The sequence below is a fragment of the Bos indicus x Bos taurus genome, chromosome 18, assembly GCF_003369695.1.
Source record: "Bos indicus x Bos taurus breed Angus x Brahman F1 hybrid chromosome 18, Bos_hybrid_MaternalHap_v2.0, whole genome shotgun sequence".
Taxonomy (NCBI): Eukaryota; Metazoa; Chordata; class Mammalia; order Artiodactyla; family Bovidae; genus Bos; species Bos indicus x Bos taurus.
The window spans coordinates 19,642,666-19,669,124 of NC_040093.1; the positions used below are offsets into that span (position 1 = coordinate 19,642,666).

At 50.1% G+C, this 26,459-nt stretch overlaps 1 protein-coding gene across 1 annotated transcript in view; it reads left to right on the top strand.

Moving 5' to 3' along the window:
• Positions 1–4,939: 4,939 nt before the first annotated feature.
• The window catches only part of ATP4A (ATPase H+/K+ transporting subunit alpha), a 29,306-nt gene continuing 7,786 nt past the window's right edge, over positions 4,940–26,459 (top strand). The window contains exons 1-11 of the mRNA XM_027513655.1: positions 4,940–4,981; positions 5,367–5,537; positions 21,420–21,560; positions 21,656–21,715; positions 22,097–22,300; positions 23,611–23,724; positions 23,929–24,181; positions 24,475–24,743; positions 25,402–25,600; positions 25,973–26,082; positions 26,186–26,320. Of these exons, the coding sequence (XP_027369456.1) occupies positions 4,940–4,981; positions 5,367–5,537; positions 21,420–21,560; positions 21,656–21,715; positions 22,097–22,300; positions 23,611–23,724; positions 23,929–24,181; positions 24,475–24,743; positions 25,402–25,600; positions 25,973–26,082; positions 26,186–26,320 (1,698 nt within the window). The remainder of the gene's footprint in view (positions 4,982–5,366; positions 5,538–21,419; positions 21,561–21,655; positions 21,716–22,096; positions 22,301–23,610; positions 23,725–23,928; positions 24,182–24,474; positions 24,744–25,401; positions 25,601–25,972; positions 26,083–26,185; positions 26,321–26,459) is intronic.

Here is a 26,459-nt window from a genome sequence, read left to right on the forward strand (position 1 = left end):
GTTTCTGCTTTCCTTTAATCTGTATGTATGTGTGTGTGCACACATGTTCTCATGCCCCTGCATGTCCACTTCAGAGTTCCAGGGGGCTTATTTACACATTCAGTGAATAATGCAAATCATTTATTAGGCAACCACTCTACTGTGTCAGGCAGTTTTAGGCCTTAGTGATTCAGTGCTGATTCAAGAGATGAGGGATCTACCTCCATAGAACTTGCTCTATTTTGAGAGGACACAGAAAAAAGGGTAAAATGTAAAGCAAGAAGATGGTTCTGGGTCCACTCTGTCTAACAGAACATTTGGCAATGATAGAAGTGCTTTGTAATCCGCTCTGTCCAATATGGTACCTACTAGTCACAGGTGACTATTGAGCACTTGAAATGAGGCTAAGTGCAACTAAGGAGCTCAATGTTTAATGTAACTTAATTATAATTAATTTAAATTAAATTTGACACACATGGTTAATGGCCACTGTCCTGGACAACACAGTTCTAGGTAGTGTTAACATTATGAAGAAGAAAAAAATTGGGAGAGTAGGAAGAGGGACTTATGACAAGGAAAACTCTCACTGGAGAGCTGATATCTGAGCTGTGGTCTGAAGTGAGAGGAGGGGAGAGCCTTAGAAAGTTCTGGAAGAGAGTTCTAAGCAGAACAGCAAGTGCAAAGTCCCCAGGGCAGGAAGGAGCCTGACTTGTCCCCAGAAGACTAGTGGGACTGGGGTGGAGCAATGGGAGTGCTACGGAATAAGTTCAGAGGGTGGGCAGGAGGCAGGTCACAGAGAGGCTGGAAGGTCACAGGAAGAAGGCTGGATTTTAAATGTGAAGTGAAGCTATTACAGGTACTAAACAGGGAGAACACAGACTCTGGATTCTGTTTTTAAAAGAGTTCCATGTCTAAATTGAATGTAAAATATCTTTAAATAGGTTCGGTTACCAACTCCAGTTTTGGAGGGGTGATCCCCACACTTAATAAGCTACTGTCAGACACTAGCTGGATGTCCTGTGTGCATGCGTGCTCAGTCACTCAGTTGTGTTCAACTTTTTGGGACCCCACAGACCATAGCCCACCAGGCTTCTCTGTCCATGGAATTTTCAATGCAAGAGTACTGGAGTGGGCTGTCATTTCCTTCTCCAGGATGTCCTACAATTAAACTCAATTCTGACACTGCTTGGTGCTAGCACCAAATTCCACAGTTTGAGGGCTCAGTCAGTCCTACAAGGCAGCTCCCACCCTCCCCAACCACTTCAGATGCCAGTCACAAGCCTGACCACCCAGGTACAGATTGAAGTTTCCTACAACCTCTTCCTGAGACTTCAGACACCAGTCCTCAGTCTGGGTTGTTACCTGTATGTCTAACTGACTGATTGTAAATCAGAGGTTCGTACAATCTCCTCCTCAGGACTGATTAATTAGAGTGGCTCATAGAATTCAGAGAAACAACTTACTCAGTAGATTCAGTTCAGTTCAGTTGCTCAGTCGTGTCCAACTCTTTGTGACCCCATGGGCTGCAGTATGGCAGGCTTCCCTGTCCATCACCAACTCCCAGAGCTTGCTCAAACTCAACGTCCTTCGAGTCAATGATGCCATCCAACCATCTCATCCTCCATCATCCTCTTCTCCTCCTGCCTTCAATCTTTCCCAGCATCAGGGTCCTTTCCAATGAGTCAGTTCTTCACATCTTTGAAGTGCCAAAGTATTGGAGCTTCAACTTCAGCATCAGTCCTTCCAATGAATATTTAGGACTGATTTCCTTTAGGATTGACTGGTTTGATCTCCTTGCTGTCCAAGGGACTCTCAAGATTCTTCTCCAATACCACAGTTCAAAAGCATCAATTCTTTGGCACTCAGCTTTCTTTATGGTCCAACTCTCACATCCATACATGACTACTGGAAAAACCATAGCTTTGACTAGATGGACCTTTGTCAGCAAAGTAATGTCTCTGCTTTTTAATAGGCTGTCTAAGTTGATCAGAGCTTTTCTTCCAAGGAGCAAGTGTCTTTTAATTTCATGGCTGTAGTCACCATCTCCAGTGATTTTGGAGCCCAATAAAAGAAAGTCTGTCACTGTTTCCATTGATTCCCCATCTATTTGCCATGAAGTGATGGGACCAGATGCCATGATCTTAGTTTTCTGAATGTTGAGTTTAAAGCCAGCTTTTTCACTCTCCTCTTTCACTTTCATCAAGAGGCTCTTTAGTTCCTCTTTATTTTCTGCCATAAGGGTGGTGTCATCTGCATATCTGAGGTTATTGATATTTCTCCTGGCAATCTTTATCCCAGCTTGTGCTTCATCCAGCCCAGCATTTTGTGTGATATACTCTGCATATAAGTTAAATAAGCAGGATGACAATATACAGCCTTGACGTACTCCTTTCCTAGTTTGGAACCAGTCCATTGTCCCATGTCCAGTTCTAACTGTTGCTTCTTGACCTGCATACAGATTTCACAGGAGGCAAGTAAGGTGGTCTGGTATTCTCATCTCTTTAAGAATTTTCCACAGTTTGTTGTGATCCACACAGTCAAAGGTTTTGGTGTAGTCAATAAAGCAGAAATACATGTTTTTTTCTTGAACTCTTGCTTTTTCTATGGTCCAACAGATGTTGGCAATTTGATATCTGGTTCCTCTGCCTTTTCTAAATCCAGCTTGAACATCTGCAAGTTCTCAGTTCATGTATTGTTTTAGCCTGGCTTGGAGAGTTTTGAGCATTACTTTACTAGTGTGTGAGATGAGTGTGAGATGTGTACGATAGTTTGAACATTCTTTGGCATTGTCCTTCTTTGGGATTGGAATGAAAACTGACCTTTTCCAGTCCTGTGGCCACTGCTGAGTTTTCCAAATTTGCTGATGTATTGAGTGCAGCACTTTCACAGCATCCTCTTTTAGGATTTGCAATAGCTCAACTGGAATTCCATCACCTCCACTAGCTTTGTTCATAGTGATGCTTCCTAAGGCCCACTTGACTTCTCATTCCAGAATGCCTGGCTCTAGGTGAATGATCACACCATCGTGGTTATCTGGGTCATTAAGATCTTTTTCAATAGCTCTTAGTAGATTACCAGTTTATTATAAAAGGATGTAACTCAGGAACAATCAGATGGAAAAGATGCACAGTGCAAGGTCTGGGGAAAGGTCACAGAGCTTCCATGTTCTCTTTAGGGGAAACACCCTCTTAATACCTTAGATGTTCACCAGCCCAGATACTCTCTGAATCGTCCTTTTGGGTTTTTATAGAGACGTTTGTTAAGACTTAAAGAAAAATGCATAAGAGCTGTGAATTTAGGTTTTGTTGAGGGAAATTACTGAGAATTATATCCCAGGAAACAGTCTCTCAGTAGCTCTGAGGGGACCATTTGAGGGGGGTTTCTTGGTGGCTCAGTGGTAAGGAACCCGCCTTCCAATGCAGGAAACATGGGCTCAATCCCTGGGTTGGGAAGATTCCCCAGAGGAGGAAATGGCAACCCATGCCAGTATTCTTGCCTAGGAAATCCCCTGGACAGAGCATCCTGGCAGGCTAGAGTTGGCTGGAGTCCTAAAAGAGTTGTACACGAGAACTGTGCTAGCTACAAAATTAATTCAGGATGACCACAGACCTAGATATGAAAGCTAAAACTTAATATAAAGCTTCTATGAGAAAGCACAGGAGAGTCTTTTTTATAACCTTTGCATAGGTAGACAAAGATTTATTATGTAAGACAAAAAAAACCTAAGCACAATAATAAAAATGACAGTTGGATTTTATTAAAATTTAATACTTCTGCTTGTGAAGACACCACTAAGAAGGTGAAACGTTGTTTCAAATTGAAAGAAAATATTTGCAATAAGAAAAAATAAGCAGTTCAGCTTTTTTAATGAGCAGAAAACATGAACATGCATTTCACAAAATGTAATTTCCACACGGCCATAGCATATGCAAAGTGATTAACATCCTTTGTCATTAGGGAAATTCAAACTGAAACCAAAATTAAAAAGACTATTGCCAGCAAATTTTGGCAAGAACGCAGGGATCCATCTGTAGTCATTGGCTTCAAGCAACAGAGAAGCAAACTGATCCTTTTACAGAACAAGCACACAGTAGTGTTGACCTGAAAAAGTAGACTGCCAGATATTTCTCCAGCAAGTGTTAGTCACTCAGTCATGTCTGGCTCTTTGTGATCTCATGGACTGTAGCCCTCCAGGCTCCTCTGTCCAAGGGGTTCTCCAGTCAAGAACCCCGGAGTGGGTACATTCCCTTCCTCAGGGGATCTTCCCAACCCAGGCATCAAACCCCAGTCTCCTGCATTGGAGGCAGATTCTTTACCATCAGAGTCACCAAGGCAACCCCCAGCTAAGAGGGGATCTTTCTTCTTCCTGTAGGACTCTGCTGTTGCTGCAAGGTACCAGAGTGCCCCCTTCTGGTATCCTAACTACTTGATTGACATTTCTTTTTATTAATCTTTTACCGTAGGCAGGTTGAAGGCACAAGTACCTAGCTTTATTTACAGCTTTTCTCCTAGTCCTGCCCTTATACCTGGTTTTGTGGACAAAGGAAACTCTAGAATGTTAATTCAAGGGAATTTCAGAAGTTGGGTGAGCCCCTGGAGAGAGTGGCAGGTGGGACAGCCCTTGCAGTTCACTCTCACTTGCTGAAACCCCACCAAAGAACGGCTCTGGTCAGAGTTGCACATTAAACCCTTAGTGAGACAGAGCACTGGGAGCGATGGCCTTCCTGGGATGTAGCCCACTGGCTAAGAGACACATGACCACCAGCCATGGGATCCACCTGGCAAGAAACATACCAGCCAAGGGACTCTCAGCCATGGATGAGGGTTCTCTTTCTTTCTTTTTGCTTGCACTGGGTCTTCGGTGCTGTGCTCGGGCTTTCTCTAGCTGCAGCGAGTGCGGGCTTCTCTTCATTGCAGCGCACAGGCTTTCTCACTGCAGTGGTTTCTCTTGTTGCGGAGCATGGGCCATAGGCACATGGGCTTCGGTCGTTGTGGCACGCGGGTTCAGTAGCTGTGGCGCACGGGCTTAGTTGCTCTGCAGCAGGCGGAATCTTCCCAGACTAGGGATCAAATCCGTGTCCCCTGGATTCTTATACATTGGACCTCCAGGGAAATCCTGGGGCGTTCGTTCTTATCAGTCTGTGTTGATGATTTCTCTGGTAGAAGGTGAGAAGCAATCTTTGGCAACATGCTTTCTGCCTACACCTGTTCTGCCTGCACCTTTCGGCTTCCATGCTTCCAGGGACTGGGGAGGGTGACAGCCTAAGATGAGGAAGGCATCACTGAGTCCTCATCTTAGGAGACAGACATACACATGTTCAGACAGACACTCTCAGGTCCCACATGGCTATTGCTGGCTGATGTTTCTGGCTCATTCTCTCTGCCAGATACTCCTTTTTTCCATCCCCAAGTCCCACCATGTTCAAGGGATTCAGGGCTCAGGGCACTGCGCCATTCTCCCTAAGAATAAAACTGCCAGACACTGTCTTCAGGCAAAACAAAAACCTTCTGCTTTCCACTCTCCATTCAGCTCGGGGCAGCTGGAGAAACTCCACAAGGTAAGCCAGATTCTATCCCTCCCTGGATTAAACCCTCCATATTCCCATGGCTCTTGGGATCAAACCCAAATCCCTCACCCAGGTATTCAGCTCAGCCTTGGTCAGCTGCTCTCTTCCTGCCTCTCCACACTCTACCCACACTGTCCTTGCTTCTGTTGCTGGAACACACAAATCTCTTTCTCACTTCAAGACCTTTGCACTTGCCATTCCCCCTGCCTGGAACTCTTTCCCCCCGATCTTCACATGGCTGGCCCTTCATCCACGGTCTCAGCTTGGATGTCCTCTTCCAGGCAGGCCATCCTTGACCGCCTCACTACTCATCTGCCCTCCTGCACCCTCCTGGGTTCCTCGCCCTTGTGTCCTATTTATTCCCCATGGCCCTTGGTCATCTCTGAAATCATTTGGCTTATTTATCCAGGTTTTCCCTCTCCATCTCCCCACCTCCTGCATGGTCTCTGAACGCCGGGACAGCTGTGGCTTTGCCTTTCTTGGCTTTCACTTGGCCCTCAAGAGCAGAGTGCTGCCTGGAGCACCCTAGGCTTCTGATATTTTCATTCTAAAAACAGCAACGACGACATTACACCTTGCCCTTTGCACTTATGGAGCTTAACAAAGAATCATTCCAGAATTTAGTAGCCTGTACTTGAGGTTCATTCATTGAGTCAATCAGGAGCTCAAACTGGGAACAACAAAAAGGCAAATAGTTGAAACCCTACCTCTTTATTCATTGAATCAATGAAGGGGACAAGGCAGAGAAGAGGGGTGGGGAGTGCCTAAGTAATGCCTCCTTAAAACACTGAACCGACCAGAATCTGGGTCTAAACCCTTTTGAGACATCATCATCTGACCCTCCGCCACCTCCTCCATATCAGGGCAGCCAATCACAATGAAGTGGTAGCCAACAGAGGCCATGCTCCTGTGACTCAACTCTCCAGGGCAGCGCCAGGGCTAGGTTGAGCGGTCAGTAGTGGCATTAACTGGGTTTGTGGATGATGATCCAGAGTGGGGAGTTTAAGGGCACCAGGAAGGGGTCAAAAGAGGATAGCCAGAGCTAGTATGGGATAGACAGGGGGATGATGGATGTCTGGGTGTCCAGGATGGAATTGTAAACTCACAGGAAAGTTTTTCTTGGGTGGAAAGGAAATAATTTGTGTGGGAAAGAGGCTGGAGGTTAGAAAGGAACAAGAAAAAGTTGTGAGAGACGAGAAGATTATAGGGGTCAAGGAGAGGGTTACATGGGATAAGAAGGTTCTCATGGGACAGGGAGAGGGTTAGGAAGGGATCTGGGAGGTTATGGGGTCTTGAGAAAGGGTTTGAGGAGAAACAGGGAGGGATTTATATGAATAAATTGAAGGGTTTATAGAGGCAGGGGGAGTATAAGACAGATAAGAAGTTGTGGGAGGGGATTATAGGGGTTTAGGAAAGGGTTATGGGGAGCAGAAAGGGAGTTCTAGAGGACAGGGAGAGGTTATAGGAGGAGGGTGGGTTATGGGAGGTGTTAAGAGAGACAGGAAGGTTGTTACTGGATCAGGGAGAGGAGTGTAGCAGGATGAGGACAGAGTTGCAGGATGGGGAATATGGGGTACACAAAAAGGATTACAGAAGTGACCAGAGGGTTAGAGGGGTACCGAGAGTAAGTCATCATTTAAAGCAGTGGTTCTCAAAGCCTGGTCCCTATCCTGAAGCAGCAGCTTCACCTGGGAAATTGTCAGAAATACACATTCTTTTTAAAAGGTTTTTTTTTTTTTAATTTACTTTTTTGGCTGCACCAGGCCTTAGTTGCAGCATTTGGGATCTTTAGTTGTGGCATTCAAACTCTTAGTTGCAGCATGTAGGATCTAGTTTCTTGATCAGGGATTGAACCCAGGCCCCCTGCATTGGGAGCATGGAGGCTTAGCCACTGGACCACCAGGGAAGTCCCAGAAATGCGCATTCTTGAGCCCTGCCCCAGACCTACCGAATCAGCAATTTTGGGCACTCAGTTACCTGTTCCAGTAAGTCCTCCATGTGACTCTGTTGTATGTTTAAGTTTTAGCATCACTGGGCTAAAGTGACCATTCCATTTAACATCCAAACTGAGAATTTTCTAAACTAAAAGGGAAGCTCTCAGTAATTTGGTAGGACCAGGCTTAACTAACTGGACTGCACAGCAAACCAGGATGGAGAATGTTACTGGAAAGCAGGAGTGGGTGTAGGAGGACAAGAGAAGCTTGCAGGGTTTCTGTTTCTTGAAGGGTGTTATATAGGGCCAGCAGGAGTATTATATGGAACCACTGGGATGTCGCAGGGTCTGTTTTCCCATAGTGGTTGCCAGGGTCTTTGTGGGGCAAGGACTTCCAGCACTCTCCTGTTGGCGCTGTTGGTTCTATTGCTGTGGAATCCGGAATTACAAAACACACCTCGGAGGACACTCAAGACAGTGCAGTACAGTTTATTACGCCAGCGGGTCCAAGGGGAATCAGTTCCCAACAAGGACCCTGATGTTTCTGAAAGGCCCAGTTTTATACCCACTGGCGGGTATAAAAACTGATTCCCCTTGGACCCTCTGGTGTAATAGACTGTACTCCACTGTCTTGAGTGTCCTCCGAGGTGTGTTTTGTAACTCCAGATTCCACATTTCTGGTGCATTGGCCAGGAAGCCCTTGGAGAGACAGGCCTATTGAGCCTCTGCCTATGGATTGGCTCTTGTTTTAGCAACTCGTCCTTACAGGCGGACTTCACAAGACTGTGGATGACAGAAGGGAAGTGCACAGGTAGGTCCCACTGTAATAGTGGAAGAAGGGGCCTGATCAACCCCTCGGGGCTGGATGAGTCTGTGGCGGCTGTGTCCTCCTAGGCTCAGTGGGAAACTGTTTACCGAAATAAGTGGTACTCTGTTCACTAGGCCTGTACTGATTGTTTGTCAACATAGCTTTTAGTTTCCAAGGGACTGTCCCCTTTGCCACGACACTCTTCCATTCTTAGGGACTCAGGGACCTCCCGAGCATTGCTTGGGGCCAGATTGGGAAGTGTGGCTTTGCATGCACGTTTGGCTGCACCAGCCAGTGGTAAGGTGGTCTTGGATTTAGCAAGGATCAATCAGACTTGTGCAAAGAAGAGTACGTGGAAGCCTTAATTGACTGGATCTGGCTGGCTGCTGAGAGAGCAAGAGGAGCACGAGAGGCGTTGTAGAAGGAAAGTGAAAGCGGGGTGGGTAGCGGAGAATCCAAGCCGGCTGCTCTTGGATGCATGATTAAAAACTTGAGAAAGGGCTTTGGAGGAGACTTTGGCATAAAGTTAACCCCTGCTACTGCTAAGTCACTTCAGTCGTGTCCGACTCTGTGCAACCCCATAGACGGCAGCCCACCAGGCTCCTCTGTCCCTGGGATTCTCCAGGCAAGAATACTGGAGTGGGTTGCCATTTCCCTCTCCAATGCATGAAAGTGAAGAGTGAAAGTGAAGTCGCTCAGTTGTGACCGACTCTTAGCGACCCCATGGACTGCAGCCTACCAGGCTCCTCCGTCCATGGGATTTTCCAAGCAAGAGTACTGGAGTGGGGTGCCATTGCCTTCTCCAAAGTTAACCCCAAACAAGCTTAAAACCTTTTGTGAGGTAGACTGGCCATCCTTTGGGGTAGGATGGTCCTCAAAGGGAACCCTAAAATTGGACAAAGTTTGTGCTGTGTACTCTGGTAACCAGGCAACCAGGCCACCCAGATCATTGACTCATGGCTACTAATTGCACAAAACCCATCCCCTAGCACCCGGGTATGTTACCTTGAAAAAGGAGAAAGCAAGATTTTGCTAGTGCAGGCAGAACCCAGGCAAGAAAAGCTGGGGGAAAAAAAAAATCATGATCCAGAGGAAGAGGAGCTCCCACTTCCTCCCCCATACTGGGGAACACTGCAGGGACTCCCAGAGCAGGAGGAAGAAGTGAGAAAAGAGGGAGATTTTCTCCCCACGTCCCCCGATTGAGGAGGCTCCTTTCCCTCTTACTGCGCCACCGAGTGTGATGGGAGAGACTTCGCGTTATACCCGCCCTACCCAGTTCAGAGGAAGGGAAAAAGGGAGAGCTGAGTGTTCAGATTGGCTGAGGTCTACAAAGAAACCTCGAGCGAGAGGTTTTGCAGATGCTTCTTAGGAAAGTCCAGGCGGCACTGCAAGTGGGGTCAGATGGGCACACTCATCCTGGCCCAACTGTTCTTTACTACCCGCTGTTGTTCTCCATATATAAGGAAAGGGGGCTATTAACTGCAACTGACAAAGAGATAAAAAAATAAAGAGAAAATTCTGCTGCTGTTGGAAGCAGTGTGGGAACCCGCTACAGTGGCAGTAATGCCCTGTAGGAGCCACCAGGGGTCGGACCCACCTCAGGCGAAAGGGAGCTGTCTGGCTGACCGAGCAGCAAAGCAAGCAGCCGCCCAGGACAATATAGCAACCAAACTTATGGTGATGCCTGTGGTGTCTAGCCTACTAACCGCTCAAGTGGTCCCAATCTATGACAAGTAAAAGAAACCACCTGGGCATGCACTGAGCAAGGAACACTACAGGAGGATGGATGGTGGGAACTCTCAGATGGGATGCTTTTTGTCCCCTCTAGGGCATTTCAACTGGTTACAGATTTCCATCAATCTACACGTTTAGGGAAAACAAAGACTTATGAGATTTTAGCTTGCTATTTTGTCATACCACGTCTAATAGCCTTGTGGGCAAATGCAAGCCACCTGTAACCTGTAACCTGTGCCAAGAATAATCTGCCTCCCAAGGAGACTGCACCTCCTGGAACACAATTAAAGGGGACAGCTCCATTTGAACATCTAGAAGTAGACTTCACTGAGGCAAAGCCATGCTGAGGCTATAAATATTTGCTGGTAACGGTATGTACTTTTACAGGATGAGTAGAAGTTTACCCCACCAAGGCTGAAAAAGCAAAGGAAGTGGCCTGATTCTTGCCGAGAGACATTATTCCTAGGTTTGGGTTCCCTCTGAGTATGGAATCAGATAATGGGCCTGCATTTGTGGCTGAATTACTCCAACTGGTCTGCAAAGCAGTCAATGTTAAATGGAAACTACATACAATGTATAGGTCACAAAGCTCAAGAATGGTTGAGAGAATGAACTGGACCATCAGGGTGACTTTGGCAAAATGGGTGCAGGAAACTGGTGCTCCCTCCCGGATGGACGTGATGCCGTTAGTGTTAATGAGGATCAGAATGACCCCCCGGGCATGGGTATTCCCTCTATGAATAATGTTCAGGAGGCCTCCCCCACTTATTAGGGAAGTAAAGGGAAATTTATTACAAAGAGGAGGGAGGGAGGTGTTGCAGCAACTGGAACAGTTGGAAAAGGTGATCCATGACGTCACCTCTTATGTTCAAAAAAAATTCCGTTTTCTCTAGACACTATTGTACACCATACTCACCAGGAGATTTAGTATGGGTAAAGGATTGGAAGTAACCGGTGCTGTCCACCCCCTACTCCCCTGAAAGGGCCATATACAATTGTACTAACCACTCCCACTGCAGTTAAAGTTGCAGGTATTACTCCCTAGATTCACCACACACCAGCAGCAGAGGAAAAGGGAAGGGACCTTGGACTGCCCATCCTAACCTGGAGGTACCATTAAAGACCTGACTTATCTTCCATCAGCAACCACAGGTTCAGTTTGGAGCCGCTGCAAATAATTCTGCTGTTCCTGATCAGCATGATAACCCTACCGGGACTGCAAATTCAGGATAGTGTGTTCCTGTCTTGGGCCCACTCGGATACAAACTTCCAAAATACTTCTAACTGTTAGGTGTGTGGCCATACCTTTGTCAGTGCTGCATGGACCTACTTGGTGGGTGTCTCCGCTATGCAGAGGGGACTTTAGCTCCCTCTGCTCATTTCTGAGACAGTAACAAGAGGCATTTGCTTCCTTGGTAACTCACAACCTGTCGTTTCTTCCTTGGTGTAACCTGGACTTTAACCAAATTGGTCAAGGCCATGGGGTGACACTTGAGGTAAATACAAGCCTTACAAAAGGGACCAAAGCCTATACCTTTTACTTAAAAAGTAAAAAGAATGAGAACTCAATAGCCAGTGAGAAGGGCCAATCCATCAGGTGATTTGAACAGTTTTAACAGATATGGGATGAATATTTTTGGATTACCCCAGAAAAAGGCCAACCTATTGTCCCTGCCCCTATCTGTTGGGGACACAGGGAACAAGAAGTTGGGTTTGGTGACCATCCCGTAGATCCAAAAGAATTAAAATATGTGGGATACTTGTCCTCTGAGCAGTGTGAACAAATATTAGAGGTCACTTACCGCCCAGATTTACCAGCTCGTGGGCCTGGCTCAGATTGGAAGTATAACCCTGGAATCTGATGGGTGGCCCCTAATGGCACCCAATGGCCGTGTGGATCGAATTTATGGCCTTGGCTTCCAGTCGGTTGGGTTGGCTACTGAACATTAGGATTTGCCTTTGCTCATGGAAGTATTAAGCCATCCTTACAACAAGCCCTGGTAAATTTGCCTTATTTTACATGCACGGTGAGCAAGGTCTGTGATGATTAAAATAAAAGCTCTAACTAACTTCACGAAACGGCCCTCCTGGACAATGCAAAGGCAATCTAAGACAACGAGAATGGCAATGATTCAAAATCGGATGGCTTTAGACTGACTTACAGCCACCCAAGGAGGGACCTGTGCTATAATTAAAATTGAATGTTGTATATATATCCTTGATTTATCTGGCAATATATCAGCTACTCTAGATGACATGAAAAACCAGGTAAAAGCTGTGTCTAATGATAATCCTCCTTTTTAGACGTCGGTATTTTCTTGGATCAAAGGTGATAGGTGGAAAATCTTTTTGTAATTATTTTGTTAATCATATTATTAATTTTGGGGCTTTGTATTCTCCAGTGTATAACTCGATGTGTAACACAGTCCCCGTGTGCAGTTTTACCCATGACTGATGCCCATCATTAAAGATAAGATGAGCATCAAGAGGGGGGAATATTGGGGCCAATGTGAGGAAAACAGAGAGATTCCATCTTGAAATCTGTCATCCGTTTTAAAGACAGGATGTAAACTGGGCCTGAACCCTGCCCAAGAGTGAGGAAACCATTGCTAGTGAAAACCACTTCTCCTGGAGACTTCCCTCCCTACAGATGGCAAACGGAGATTATAGTTGAGGTCAGGCTGCCCCTGGTAGATTAACCATGGAGCCATCCTCCCTTGATGTATAATCTTTGTTTCCCCCCTCTAACCTTAATTGTTTGTTCTCCTAGTACCTACTTGTTGTAAAACTCAATCATGTACAAGAAGGAGGTTGCTAACATGTAACCAGTCATGTAGTGGGGGGTATAAACCTGGGCCTCTCAGAAACATCAGGGGCCTTGTTGGGAAATGATTCCCCTTGGACCCGCTGGCATAATAAACTGTACTCCACTGTCTTGAGTGTCCTCCGAAGTGTGTTTCCTAACTCTGGATTCCACAACACCATGAATCCCGGTTACTCAGCATTTGCTGACCCTTCTCAGTCCCTCTGTACATCCCATCCCCTCTCCTGGAGTCATGGCTGAGAGTTCCGGGCCCCAGAGTTCAAGTGAAATGGAGCAGGACCCCATTGTCCTTGCCCCCTACCGTGTCCTCTGCCTATCTTTTGTCCATGGAAAGCTTTAGTCAAAGAATAAGCTTAATCAGAGAAGTGAGAAATGCAGATACAAAGGAAAACAGCCAAAGGACACTAAATAATAGTGATGTAGTCATTAAGCATAGTCAAGGACATTTGGTTCCTTCTCAAGGGCTATAGAGAATATTCTGAGCCACATCCTATGAGTTGTCTTATAGATACCAAAACACCAGGTGGAAAAGTTAACTATATGATGACCAGACTGTACCCAGGACATGAGCTGCCACAATTCTGAGAACTGGCCTCAGAGAAATGGGAACAAATGGACCCTGGAACTGAAGATGAACTACCTAAAACAACCAAGACCAAGATGCTGCTGCTCAGACCACTGGTGACCAATCTGAAGATGACTGTCGGAGCTGACTGTGCTGTTTCTACATGTAGCAGCTCCCCACCCCCACCCTGTCTCTAAAAGCTCTTGTCCCCTCCTTGTCGAGGGGTGGGGTGGTGTGGGGGAGTCGGCCTTTGGACAGATGTATGCCATCCTCCCCACCAAGAAGCCAGCATCTGAAGTGAAGCAAACTTTCCTTTCCACCAGCCTGGCCTGTTTATTGGCTTTTGAGTGGCCAGCAGCCAGACCCCACACATATTCTTTCGGTGACACAGGGTCACTGGGATGCAGTCAGTCTACAAGACAGCCTTCCCCATTCCTGTGAAGAACTATGTACTGCTGTCCATGTTTTCAGTTTTCTGCTTCTTCCCACTAGGGGATACCTGCAAATGTTCTGCTTGGTGGGTGGAGATCAGCTATAGCCCTGCCTCTGCAGAACACCCCCACGTGTTCCCTGTCCAGAGGAGTTGGCCCCTGCCCAGCTCCCCCTCTTCTCTAGTTACTAACCTCAGCCCCCTCTCCACCCAACCCTCCCGGCTACCCTGGGGCTTGTCCCCACCCTGTTCACCATCTTGCTTCTTCCCACAGATCCCTGTGGCCCCCCTCTACCTAGTCCCGCCCAGACCTCACTCCATGGCTTCCAGCTCACTCCATGGCTTCCTCCTCCCATCCACCTAACTCCCTCTCCCCTCATCCTAATCACGGCTTTCAGGTTCTCTCCAGGGGCCCCTTCCTCCATTTTGCTCCTTTTCAGAAAAACATCAGCCTGTCTTCACCTCTGCAGGTGTGGAAAGCAAACAGTTTGGACACCAAAAAATTTTTTAGAGCAAAGAAAAATTCTAAGCTGCCCTTGGGCTTCAGCAATGTGACCATCATTCTTGGCCTGTTGGTGCTCCTGTCCATCTTTATGCCCCAAGACAGCTCAGAAGACCTAGCAGAACCGGGAGCCAGAGATCTCTTTGGCAACCCACTCCAGTATTCTTGCCTGAAGAACTTCCCTGGTAGTCTGGTGCTAAGACTCTGTGCTTTCAGTGCAGGGGGCCTGGGTTCAATCCCTGGGTCAGGGGATTAGTTCCCCATGCCACAATGAAAATAGAAGATCCCTCATGCCACAACTAAGGCCTGGGGCAGCCAAATAAATAAATATATTTTTTAAAAGTTTCTACACTGACAACACCCTCATCTCAGTCCCCAGTTCCAGACTCTCCTGTAAGCTCCAAGACTTGGTTGTTCTGAAGCCGCCTGGTCATCTCCCCTGTATGTCCCTGGCTCCTACAATGTCTGAGCACTTCCTCAAGTCTGCCTCTCCTCCCAGGCCTCATCTCCGGGGCGGCCTCATCACCCTGGGCCTCACCTGGACACTGCCTTCTCCAGTCCCTATCCCCACAGGGGACCTCCTGAGCACCCCTCCTCCTGGCTTCCCCCTTCTCCTTTCCCCCAGGCTCCTTCCTCAGCCTTCTCCCTTGGCTTCTAATCTTAGTCTCCTCTGATTCACTCTCTATGTAGCAGCCAGGGGCAGCTTCCTAAAACTCAGTGCTGATGGAGCCCCTCTCTTGATCAAACCTCAGATGCCTCCAAAATCCTAGCCCCTCAGGGACTTCCCTGGTGGTCCTGTGGTTAAGAATCCACCTTCCAATGCAGGGGACTTAGGTTTGATCCCTGGTGGGAAAGCTAGGATCCCACATGCCTCGCAGCAGCTAACCTGTGAGCTGCGACTACTGAGCTCACATGCTCCAGAGCCCACGCACTACAACTAGAGAATATGTGCACCACAACCAAAGACCCAACACCACAAACACAATAAACATGACACAACGAAGATCCAACACAGCCAAGAATAAATAAATACTAAAAAAGAGAGAAAGATCCAGTGGAGGGAGAGAGGGAGCCATGCAGGATCTGGGAGAAAATCATTCCAGGACATGCATGCGTACATGCTAAGTTGCTCAGTCGTGTCCAACTCTTTGCAACCCCATGGACTGCACCCCGGTAGACACCTCTGTCCATGGGATTCTCCAGGCAAGAATACTGGAGTGGGTTGCCATGCCTTCCTCCAATTCCAGGATGAGGAAACAGCAAATACAAAGGCCAGGAGGCAGGACTCTGCTCATTGTGCTTGAGGTACCGTGTGGCTGGGGTCAGGAGAGTGGTGTGGGGAGTGGGGCGGGGGAGAAGAGATGAGCACAGGGAGGCAACAGGACAGCTCACCAGGACCTCAGGCCCCAGCGTGAGGACTTTGTTTTCAGCTGGAGTGAGGTAGAGCCCCGGGAGGGCTCTGAGCCAGGATGGCCCTGCTCTGACTCAGGGGTTCACCGGCTCCCTCTGGCTGCATGTATGGGGACAGGGATGGGAGCAGGGGGATGAAAGCAGGGAGACAGAGGCTGAGAACCCAGGCAGGAAGGGATGGAGGTTGAACCCGAGAGGGAGCAGAGATGGGAGAGATGGCTGGATTTGAGGACATCTGACCTTCACACATCTGTACAAAGGTGGGAGGGGAGCAGAACCCAGGAGACCAGGCTGGTGGCTCAGCTGGGCTGGGGTGACCTTGTCCTTCCCTCGCTGACCTACTGCATACTCCTCTGCCAGCTGCAAGAAGAAGGGGAAGCCAGGTCCCTGCCTGCTAGGCCCCTAACATCCAGCTGGAGGCGGAGGTGCAGGTGGGGGAAGGGTGACCTGCCCAGGAAGCAAAGGGCATTGCTGAGTCCACTATCTTATCGGAGACCAAACACAGAAAACCAAGGTCACAATGAACTTTTTCACTCCACAAACACTCTCTGAGGCCAGCCGGGGTGACTCTGGGCTGGGTGGTGCAGGCATACAGTGGTGACCGAGACATCTGGGACTCTATCCTCTGGAGGAGGAGGGGAGAGGAAATGTCACCAGACAGGGACAGCCCAGGGTGGTCAGGCTTGTGAAGAAGGAATTAAGCATCAGATTGGTCTTGGGCTAGTATAGGGAAACCTAGAGGTCTGTGGGAGCCCAGGGTGGATACCTGATCCAGCCTGGTGGGAGGTCCCAGAAGACTTCCTGGAGGAAGGGGCATCTGTGCTGGAGCAGGATAGATGAGGGGTAGTTGAATGTGGGTAGGATGAAAGGTGAGTGTCTCAGGCAGAGAAAACTGTATGTTTCAAGGTCTTGAAATGATCTTTTTTTCTTTTGGCGTGCAGGACCTTAGTTCTCTGACCAGGGATCGAATCTGTAGTGAAAGTGTGGAGTCATAACCACTGGACTGCCAGGGAATTCCCTTGAAATAACAAATTTGATAAGCAGACATCTTAAAACATGAAGCAGAAGTGGCACATGGGACGAAGAAGGGACAGCCAGAGGTCTGCTCCCAGCAGGTCTTGTAGGATGCAGAGTCCCTAAGAGTGTGTGCGGTCACAGTTCTAGGAGACTCTTGTTCAAATTCCCCTGAAAGTGAAAGCTGCACAGTCATGTCCACTCTTTGCAACCCCGTGGACTGTTGCCCACCAGGCTCCTCTGTTCATGACGTTCTCCAGGCAAGAATATGTAGTGGCTGCCATGCCCTCCTCCAGCATACCTTCCCAACCCAGGGATCTAACTCAGGTCTCCTGCTTTGCAGACGGTTTCTTTACCATCCGAACCACCATGGAAGCCCATAAAAACCCATTCAAATGTCTGCCATTCATTTAGCAGTCTGTCTTCTCTGATAGATAGGAAAAAATGTTCAATTCTGAACGTCAATCATTCTCAAAAAGTCTCTATTGCCCCGTGTGCCCCAGGTTCAGGGAAATCTTGCTCCCTGTGCTAGATGGATTGTCACGCTTTGTGACATTCTTGAGAGAAGTCTTTGCCCCTGAGTGGTGCTGGGAGTTGCCTGTCCCCTCCCCACATGGCACAATCTGCCTGGGCGCTGCTCCAGGTGCCAACGTTGGTACACTTCCCACTTTATCCAGATCCTGCCTGGGGCACCCGCCTGTCCACCCTGGAGATAGGGTTAGGATTGCTTGAACACACAAGGAAAGAATAAACGCACAGATGCAGAACTTGAGTACCAGCTGAAGACTGTGTAAGCAGGGAGCTTGTGGGGAAAAAAAATTTAACGGGGCACTGACTAGTCAGAATGCACAAAGCCATGGGGCTGGAGCAAGGTCAGGCTGGGATGGGTGTGGGAGGTCTGGGGGCTCAGAGAGTGGCTGTTTCCATTACTTGAGTCACTGGTCCAGCTGAGTGCCAGCCCGCGACTGCCACAGTGTTTTAAAGAGAAAATAAAAAGACCATAGAACAGCCCTCTGGTCATTCCCTAAGCCTCTGATATCCCCCAAATGTCTGACTTGTTCCAGGCTGCTTGAAAACTCCAAAATAAAGCCCGCCCTAACATGATACTCAGAGAACACAAACGCAGCTGCGGTGCTCCTGCCAACCACGAGGAACCATCGGCCGACCCAAACCAAGGGAAATTCTGCAGAATAACAGAGTTGCTCTTCCAAAATGTGAAGGTCACGAAAGGCGAGGAAAGACTGGGGGAATGTCACAGACTGAAGGAGAGTGGGGAGCCAGGACTGCTAAATGCAAAGCCTGATTCTGGATTGGGTCCTAGACCAAGAAAGAGACATCAGCGGGAAAACTGAGGAAATTCAAATAAATTCTCTAAATCGGTTAATAATGTTATATCCATATTAGTTTCTGAATTTGACTGGGGACTGTGGTTATGTAAGAAAGTGCCCTTGTTCATAGAAGACGCATGCCCAAGTATTTATAGATAAACAAGCATCCTGTTTCCAACTTACTCTCAAATGAGTCAGTGATTCAGCCAAAACTTTAAAAAAAACCTATCATCTATCTTGTTGTTCAGTTGCTCAGTCGTGTCCGACTCTTTGCGATCCCATGGCCTGCAGCATGCCAGGCTTCCCTGTCCTTCACCATCTCCAGGAGCTTGTTCAAACTCATGTCCATTGAGTCAGTGATGCTATCCAACCATCTCGTCCTCTGTTGTCCCCTTCTCCTCCTGCCTTCAATCTATCCCAGCATCAAGGTCTTTTCTAATGAGTTAGTTCTTCGCATGAGGTGGCTATCTATTTATTAATATCTATGGTTTGGAAAGACCAAAGCAAAAGGAGAAAAGGGCAGCAGAGGATGAAATGGTTAGATAGCATCACCGACTCAGTGGACATGAATTTGAGCAAACTCTGGGAGATGGTGAAGGACAGGGAAGCCTGTTGTGCTGGAGTCCATGGGGTTGTGGAGAGTCAGACATAACTTAGCAACTGAACAGCAATAACAAATCTATCTATCTATCTATCTATCTATATCATCTGTCTAGCGCAGATATGGTCAAGTCATTAAATTTAGGGGAAATGTAAGAAATTCATTTTACTATCCCTGTGACTTGTTAAGTCTAAAATATTTAAAATCATTGAAAATGAACATAATACAACTAAGAAATGAGGAATACAAATGAGGTAGGGACCAGAGAAAGGCAGTCCCTGAGTTTTGATGGGGGTCTGCACTGTATCTCGGCTCAGCCCTCTGCTGCCAGTGATGGCGCCTTGTCTCTTCACCTGTGACTTAGGTTGTGGGCTTCCCTAATCTATACAGACGAGCCTGCCTACCTGCTCCCAGCTCTGCACACAGCGAGGGGACACCAAAGGAGTTCCCAATGACGAGACTTCCTGAGAGCCTGGCTGGTGCTCCAGGTTTGTTAGTGAATGTTCCCAACCACTCAAAGAGAGAAATCCTGTTCAGTATCCAACAGTGTCTATTGAGCATCTACATGGTGTCTGAGATCACCTTTCTGGGTGCTGTGCATACAGCAGCAAACATGGCCAAGTCCCAGTCTTCCTTCCACTGGGACACTAATGACACCAAACAAATAAGATACAAGGTCAGGTTGGGTTAAACGTGTGAGTAAACAGGGTAAGGAGGTGGAGTCTGGTGGGGATGCTGTGTTAACATGTGAGGACTCTCTGAAGAGGAGACATATGATTTGAGACCTGGAGGGGAAAAAAAGCCAACTGATACTTGAGGAAAAGGAGGGCTTCTCTGGTGGCTCAGATGGTAAAGAATCTGCCTGCAATGCAGGAGACCCAGGTTTGATCCCTGGGTCGGGAAGATCCCCTGGAGAAGGAACAGCTACTCACTCCAGCATTCTTGCCTGGAGAATCCCATGGACAGAGGAGCCTGGTGGGCTACAGTCCATGCAATTGCAAAGAGTCAGACCTGACTGACTGACTGATTGAAAGAGAGTACCAGGGAGAAGGAACTGCAAGTGCAAAGGCCCGGGGGCAGAAATGACCTTGGCCTGTACAAAGCACAGCAAGGCCAGTGTCAACGGCTCAGCAGTAGAGACTGAACTGGGGGAGGTGATCTGGGGCTAGGTATTACAGGAATGATTTCAGAGTTTAGTCTGAGTGTGAAGGGAAGCCCATGGCAGGTTGTAAGCAGGGGAGTAGTAACATAAGCCATTTTATACGTGTGACTCAGAGAGAAAAGTACCCGGTTAGTGAGTGTGACTTTGGCCTTGCCTCCTCTCTTGGGGTTTCCTGCAGCCAGGTGGGGGGAGTGGCGGTGAGGGGCTCCTACTGCTCCCAGGTGACCCGCCCCAGAAGAGAAGGACATCACCAAGGCAGTTATCAGATATACCCACACATGCCCCTGGAGACACTGTGAGGCTCAAGCAGGAGAATATCAAGGACCCGCCATCCTACCAGGGCAGCCATCATGGCTTCCCATGGAAGTCCCTGCCTAGGGAGGTTTCGATGGGGGTCTCCAAACCTCACACTTGGTACCAAGCACCAAGTTCAAAAAATCCCTTCCCCACTTTGCACTGTGGTTCCCACCTGGGCAGGTTGGGGTGGAGACAGGGCAATGATTGAGGGCTGTGATGGCTGTAGCTGGAGGGTGGCATGCCTCTGGGGTCCTCTGAGCCTCAGTTTCCCCCTCTGTATGATGGGAATAATACTATCGCTTTCACAGGAATTTCTCGCAGGGACCCATGTGCTCAATACTGGCCCATGCTTAGCACTGCTGCTGTGAAGTTGGGGTGTTTTCACTGGTGAGCACTTATGAGAGCCAGGCTCCAGGGTCAAGCTTGGGCTGGAATCCGGTTCCTGTTACTCAGTCATTGCAACCTCAGGCAAAGTCCTTGATCTCTCTGTGGCTCAGTTTCCCCACCGGTACAATGAGGGCTAATAAGAGAACATAGCTTCATGGGGCAGTTGTGAGGAGCTAAGGAAACATTCGATATACACAGGATAAGTGCTCCCTGAATGACAGCCATTACAGCCACTGTTGTGACCCCCACACACCCAGGGGTCCAGCGCCTGCTATTTGGTTTCAAATAGGACAGACACTCTGCAGTCAAGCTGCCTGCTTCTGAGTCCTATGTCTCACATCCTGTGGGATGTGGGGACATGTGACTTCACCTCCCGTGCCTGTCTCCCCATCTGTAAAGGGGGGTGGGGGCAGGTGAGAATGGCACTCACCTCAAAGGGTAGTTGTGAGGTTAAACAAGCTAATATGTGAAAGCCCTTAGCACAGTGCTGGGCACATAATGAGCACCTTATGTTCTTACTATTCCTCTTTTTGTCAGGACGGCTTTTCCCAGTGGGCCCCTGATCTCAGGAACAGGTTGCAATGGGGTCTGGGCTGGTAGAGCAGCCTAGTAGGAAAGGCCCGAGCTGCCCAGGCCTGGAGGTCACTCCAAGGAGCCCCGTAATCAGCTGTAATCAAGCCTGTCCTGCTCCACCCTCCTACCTCCCTGGGTATATCAGGGCTGGTCCAGACCCTGGGCTCGGTCTCAACAAAGGAGGGCACTGCACTGGGCACCATGGGGAAGGCAGTGAGTGCGGTCAGGGATTGGGGAGGGGGGTGGAGGTTGGAGGCAGGGGCTCTAGTGGGATCTGATGCCTTCTCTGTCCCCCCCGCCCCCAGGAGAATTATGAGCTGCACCAGGTAGAGCTGGGTCCTGGCCCTGGTGGGGACATGGTGGCCAAGATGAGCAAGAAGAAGGCGGCCAGTGGAGGGGGCAAGAGGAAGGAAAAGCTGGAGAACATGAAGAAGGAGATGGAGATTGTGAGCAGGGGCTGGGCGGGCCTGGGCGGGGCTGGGCGAGGGCAAGGGTAGGGGCCCAGGAGACAGAAAGTGAGTGTGGTGCTCCATCCATGCAGAATGACCACCAGCTGTCAGTGCCGGAGCTGGAACAGAAATACCAAACCAGTGCGACCAAGGTGAGCTGGGGCAGACAGAGAGGTGGGTGCAGGGAAGGAGAGGGGGAGAGAGATAAAAACATTAGAAAGGGCCAAACAGGGGCTTCCCTGGCAATCCAGTGGCTAAGACTCTGTTTTCCCAATGCAGGAGGCATGGGTTTGATCCCTGGTCGAGGAACTAAGATCCCACATGCTACAAAGTGCAGACAAAAGAAGAAAAGAAAAGGCCAAACAGAAAGGGACAAGTAAGAGAGGCAGATAAAAAGAAACAGAGAGACAGAGACAGCAAGAAGAGACAGAGAGGGGGCAGGAGGCGGGTGAAAGAGACAGAGGCAGAAGAGCTCTTGTTAATGAGAGGAGAGCCCTTGGTGACCACCACGACCCCACCCCGCCCATCCCCAGGGCCTGTCTGCCAGCCTGGCTGCTGAGCTGCTGTTGAGGGATGGGCCCAATGCTCTGAGGCCGCCGAGGGGCACCCCCGAGTACGTCAAATTCGCGCGGCAGCTGGCGGGTGGTCTGCAGTGCCTCATGTGGGTGGCCGCTGCCATCTGCCTCATCGCCTTTGCCATCCAGGCCAGCGAGGGCGACCTCACCACAGACGACAATGTGAGTGACGGGTGCTGGGAGCCAGATCTGGGACACAGAGACCTGGGGGACAGAGGACATTAAGCATGCAACTCTGGATATGAGTGATGTAGGATGGAGATCTACAGACGTGGAAAAACAGCTTTAAGACGTGGGTCATGTGGGCTGAAGGACACTGGGCTAAGAGACAGACCCAAGATCACAGGGGATGCAGGGGAGTCTGTGTTGCAGAGATGGAGGACATAGGGAGGAAGACATAGACATGCAACACTTAAGATATGGTCCTGGGAAGGGACTTCCCTGACAGTCCAGTGGTTAAGACTTCACCTTCTAATTCCAGGGGTGCAGGTTCGATTGCTGGTTGGGGAGCTAAGATCCCACATGCCTCAGGGCCAAAAATCGCAAACATAAAACAGAAGCAATATTGTAACAAATTCAATGAAGACTTTAAAATGAAAAACAAAACAAAACACAGTCCTTGGAAAACAGAGGTCATGAGGACATGAGACAGACCAAGGACAGAGGGCACAGGGGACACTGGGACTCAGACATGGGGACACAAGGGCATGAGGACACAAGACTCAGGACACGGCGCATGGAGGCACGCAAGCTATTAGCCACAGAGCACCCAAACATGAAGGATATTGAGATGCAGGACAAGAGAACACTGGATACATGACAGGGTCAGGACAAGGGACATGGGGGCCCTGGGACATGTGACATTGGACAGAGGATTGAAAGTCATAGGGCATGTGACACAGGATGGGAACTCAAAGGTACATAGATGTGTGGAGGGACCTGGAATTTGGGACCTGGGACACTGTGGGCGACACAGAACATGGAGCATGAGATCGACAGCACACGTGGAAGTGGCGACAGGAGGGCACAAGACTGTTGGGCACAGGGGACAAGGAGGAGCACACAGATTTTGAAAATACGGACTATGAGCCTTGGAACACAGAGAACATAGGACATGGAAACATGGGGCAGAGGACAGTGCAGAACGCAAGACTTGGGGGGCACAGGAAAAGGGGACACGTGCCACCAAGCTGCACAGTGATGTGCGGCACGGTCACAGGGCATGGGGCCACAGGGCCAGGGAAGTGGATCTGTGCCCACAGCGAGCACAGGCAGTTGGATGTGGGATGTGACGCTCATGGGGACAGGGACACAGGTCACAGGGCATAGTGCCTGAGGCTTCCTAGTAGAGTAGGGAAAACCATGGAGGTGACCCTGGAGGAAATCACCAGGGGGACCAGAAAGCGGGCAGTGGCCTCAGGCAGGGAGCTTCCAGCCCCTGGTCATTCCCCACCCCTCTCTGCCTCCCCTAGCTGTACCTGGCGCTGGCCCTCATTGCCGTGGTCGTGGTCACCGGATGCTTTGGCTACTACCAGGAGTTTAAGAGCACCAACATCATTGCCAGCTTTAAGAACCTCGTCCCCCAGGTGGGTCACCAGCCCCCAGCCCCCAGCCACTGGCATTTTCTGTGGCTCCTCCCATCAGGCCCAGCCAGCCCTTCATCCCCTGGCCCCAGCTCTCCCCACAGGTCCTCACCTCTCCCTGCTTTCACCTCCCCACCTTCCCACTGCACGCGGCAACTTCCACCCCTGCTCCCTGCCCCCCTCAATTCTAGTGCTCTGGTTCCACAGCAAGCAACTGTCATCCGAGACGGGGACAAGTTCCAGATCAACGCAGATCAGCTGGTGGTGGGCGACCTGGTGGAGATGAAAGGTGGGGATCGAGTGCCGGCCGACATCCGCATCCTCCAGGCCCAGGGCTGCAAGGTGGACAACTCCTCGCTGACTGGAGAGTCTGAGCCGCAGACCCGCTCACCCGAGTGCACCCATGAGAGCCCCTTGGAGACCCGCAACATCGCCTTCTTCTCCACCATGTGCCTCGAGGGTCTGTGAGGTCCCCACCCACCCGTCCAGATGACTACGCTGCCTCCGCGCTGCTCTTTGCTGCCTCCACTGCCCCCTTCTGCTTCATTCTGAGACCCACTGACTCCCCCACTTGAGGTGATCGCTGCCTCTCTGGGTCACGCCGCCTCTCTAGCTCCCCCTACTGCCTCCAGTGCCTTCCATGACTGTCCCTCCTCTGGTTCACGCTGCTGCTGTGCAAGCCGCCCGCCACCCCCACCGCCCCCGCCAGTGCCGCTCACCTGATGCTGAGTTACCCTCTTGGTCCCACTGCAGGCACCGCCCAGGGCCTGGTGGTGAACACGGGCGACCGCACCATCATCGGACGAATCGCATCACTGGCCTCAGGAGTAGAAAATGAGAAGACGCCCATCGCCATCGAAATTGAACATTTTGTGGACATCATCGCAGGCCTGGCCATCCTCTTTGGTGCCACATTTTTCATAGTGGCCATGTGCATCGGCTACACCTTCCTGCGGGCCATGGTCTTCTTCATGGCCATCGTGGTAGCCTATGTACCTGAAGGGCTGCTGGCCACTGTCACGGTGAGCTGGGGACACAGAAGAACCGTGCAGTGAGCTGAGAGGCCTGTCCATCCGTCTTTCCGATCATCCAGGCTTCCCTGTATCCTCTCCCTATCTGTCCATCCATCCTCCATCACCTTTTCTCCTCCTCCCCACCCCCATCTCTCCACCTATCCCATCCATTGAGCAAACACCCACTGGGGCTGCTCTGGGCTGGGTCCTGTGCCACACATCCAACACTCAGAGATGAACAGGGAAGGGCTTTGGCAGGAGGAGGCTGAGGTTGGGTGTTGAAGGCTGCTGTGGGCAGCCTTCCATAGTGAGCACCCAGTCCTGGGCCAGTCCAAGAGGAGACTTAGGGAATGTTAGTTTTCTTACTTTGATTGTGCTGATAAGAAATTACAGAATCTCAGCTAGGACAGCTAAGAGAGGGGCCTGACTACATTTATCTGGACAGATTGGGGAGGCATCCCAAGTGGAAAGCAGAGTGGACTAGAGTTTGGAGGCAAGAAAAAGCCTAGTCTTTGCAGGGGGGTGCTGTGCACGCAGTTCTGTGGCAGCTTAATGCTGCATATTGTGGCTGGGGTAAAGGATCCCCAGTGCTGAGAAAGGAGGGAGGTGGGGGGGGGTGGGGAGCAAGGCTTGATCCCCATGCCTACATTCCCCACCCTTCCCCCAGGTGTGCCTGTCCCTGACAGCCAAGCGGCTGGCCAGCAAGAACTGTGTAGTCAAGAACCTGGAAGCAGTGGAGACACTAGGCTCCACCTCGGTGATCTGCTCTGACAAGACGGGGACCCTCACTCAGAACCGCATGACTGTGTCCCATCTGTGGTTCGACAACCACATCCACTCGGCGGACACTACAGAAGACCAGTCAGGTGTGGGGGTGGGGGTGGGGGACAGTGGCTGGGCGGAATCTGGTAGATGGTGGAGATCTAGAAGGGAGCTCTGAAGTTAATGAATGAAGTCTGGGGAAGGCTTTGCATTAATGGAGAAGGGGCTCCAGCAGTCATCAGGCAAAGGCTAGGTCCTGGGTGGCTAAGCTCCGGGTCTGTGAAGGGGTTTGATATTTACTGGGTCTCCGAAGAGACTTGATACTGGGTCTGGAGAGAAAGCTCTGCCCCGGGGTATGTGGAGGTGTGTGGGTCCCACCCAGGCCGGGATTCAGTCTTGAATCTAGGGGGTTGGGGGACTCGATTCTGGTACCGGAGAGCCCCTTCGCAGCCCCAGCCTGGATGCCCGGCTTCCAGGGCAGACATTTGACCAATCCTCGGAGACGTGGCGGGCGTTGTGCCGCGTGCTCACCCTGTGTAACCGTGCTGCCTTCAAGTCGGGCCAGGACGCAGTGCCGGTGCCCAAGGTGAGAGCAGCGGGCGTTCAGGGGAGTCGGGGGACGAAGCCTGGGGATCCCGGGAGCCTGGTGGTGCAGCCCGGCTCGCCCCTGACACCTCCCGCGTTCCCAGCGCATCGTGATCGGGGACGCGTCGGAGACAGCGCTGCTCAAGTTCTCCGAACTGACGCTGGGCAATGCCATGGGCTACCGCGAGCGCTTCCCCAAAGTCTGCGAGATCCCCTTCAACTCTACAAACAAGTTCCAGGTGCGCACCCGCCGCGGCCGGCCCCGCCCACGGTCCAGTCCCGCCCACCACAAGTCCCGCCCACCGAAGGCCCCACCCACATTCCGGGCTGGCGTGCGGCCGGCCTTCACTCTCAGGCCCCTCCCTCCACACAGCCAAA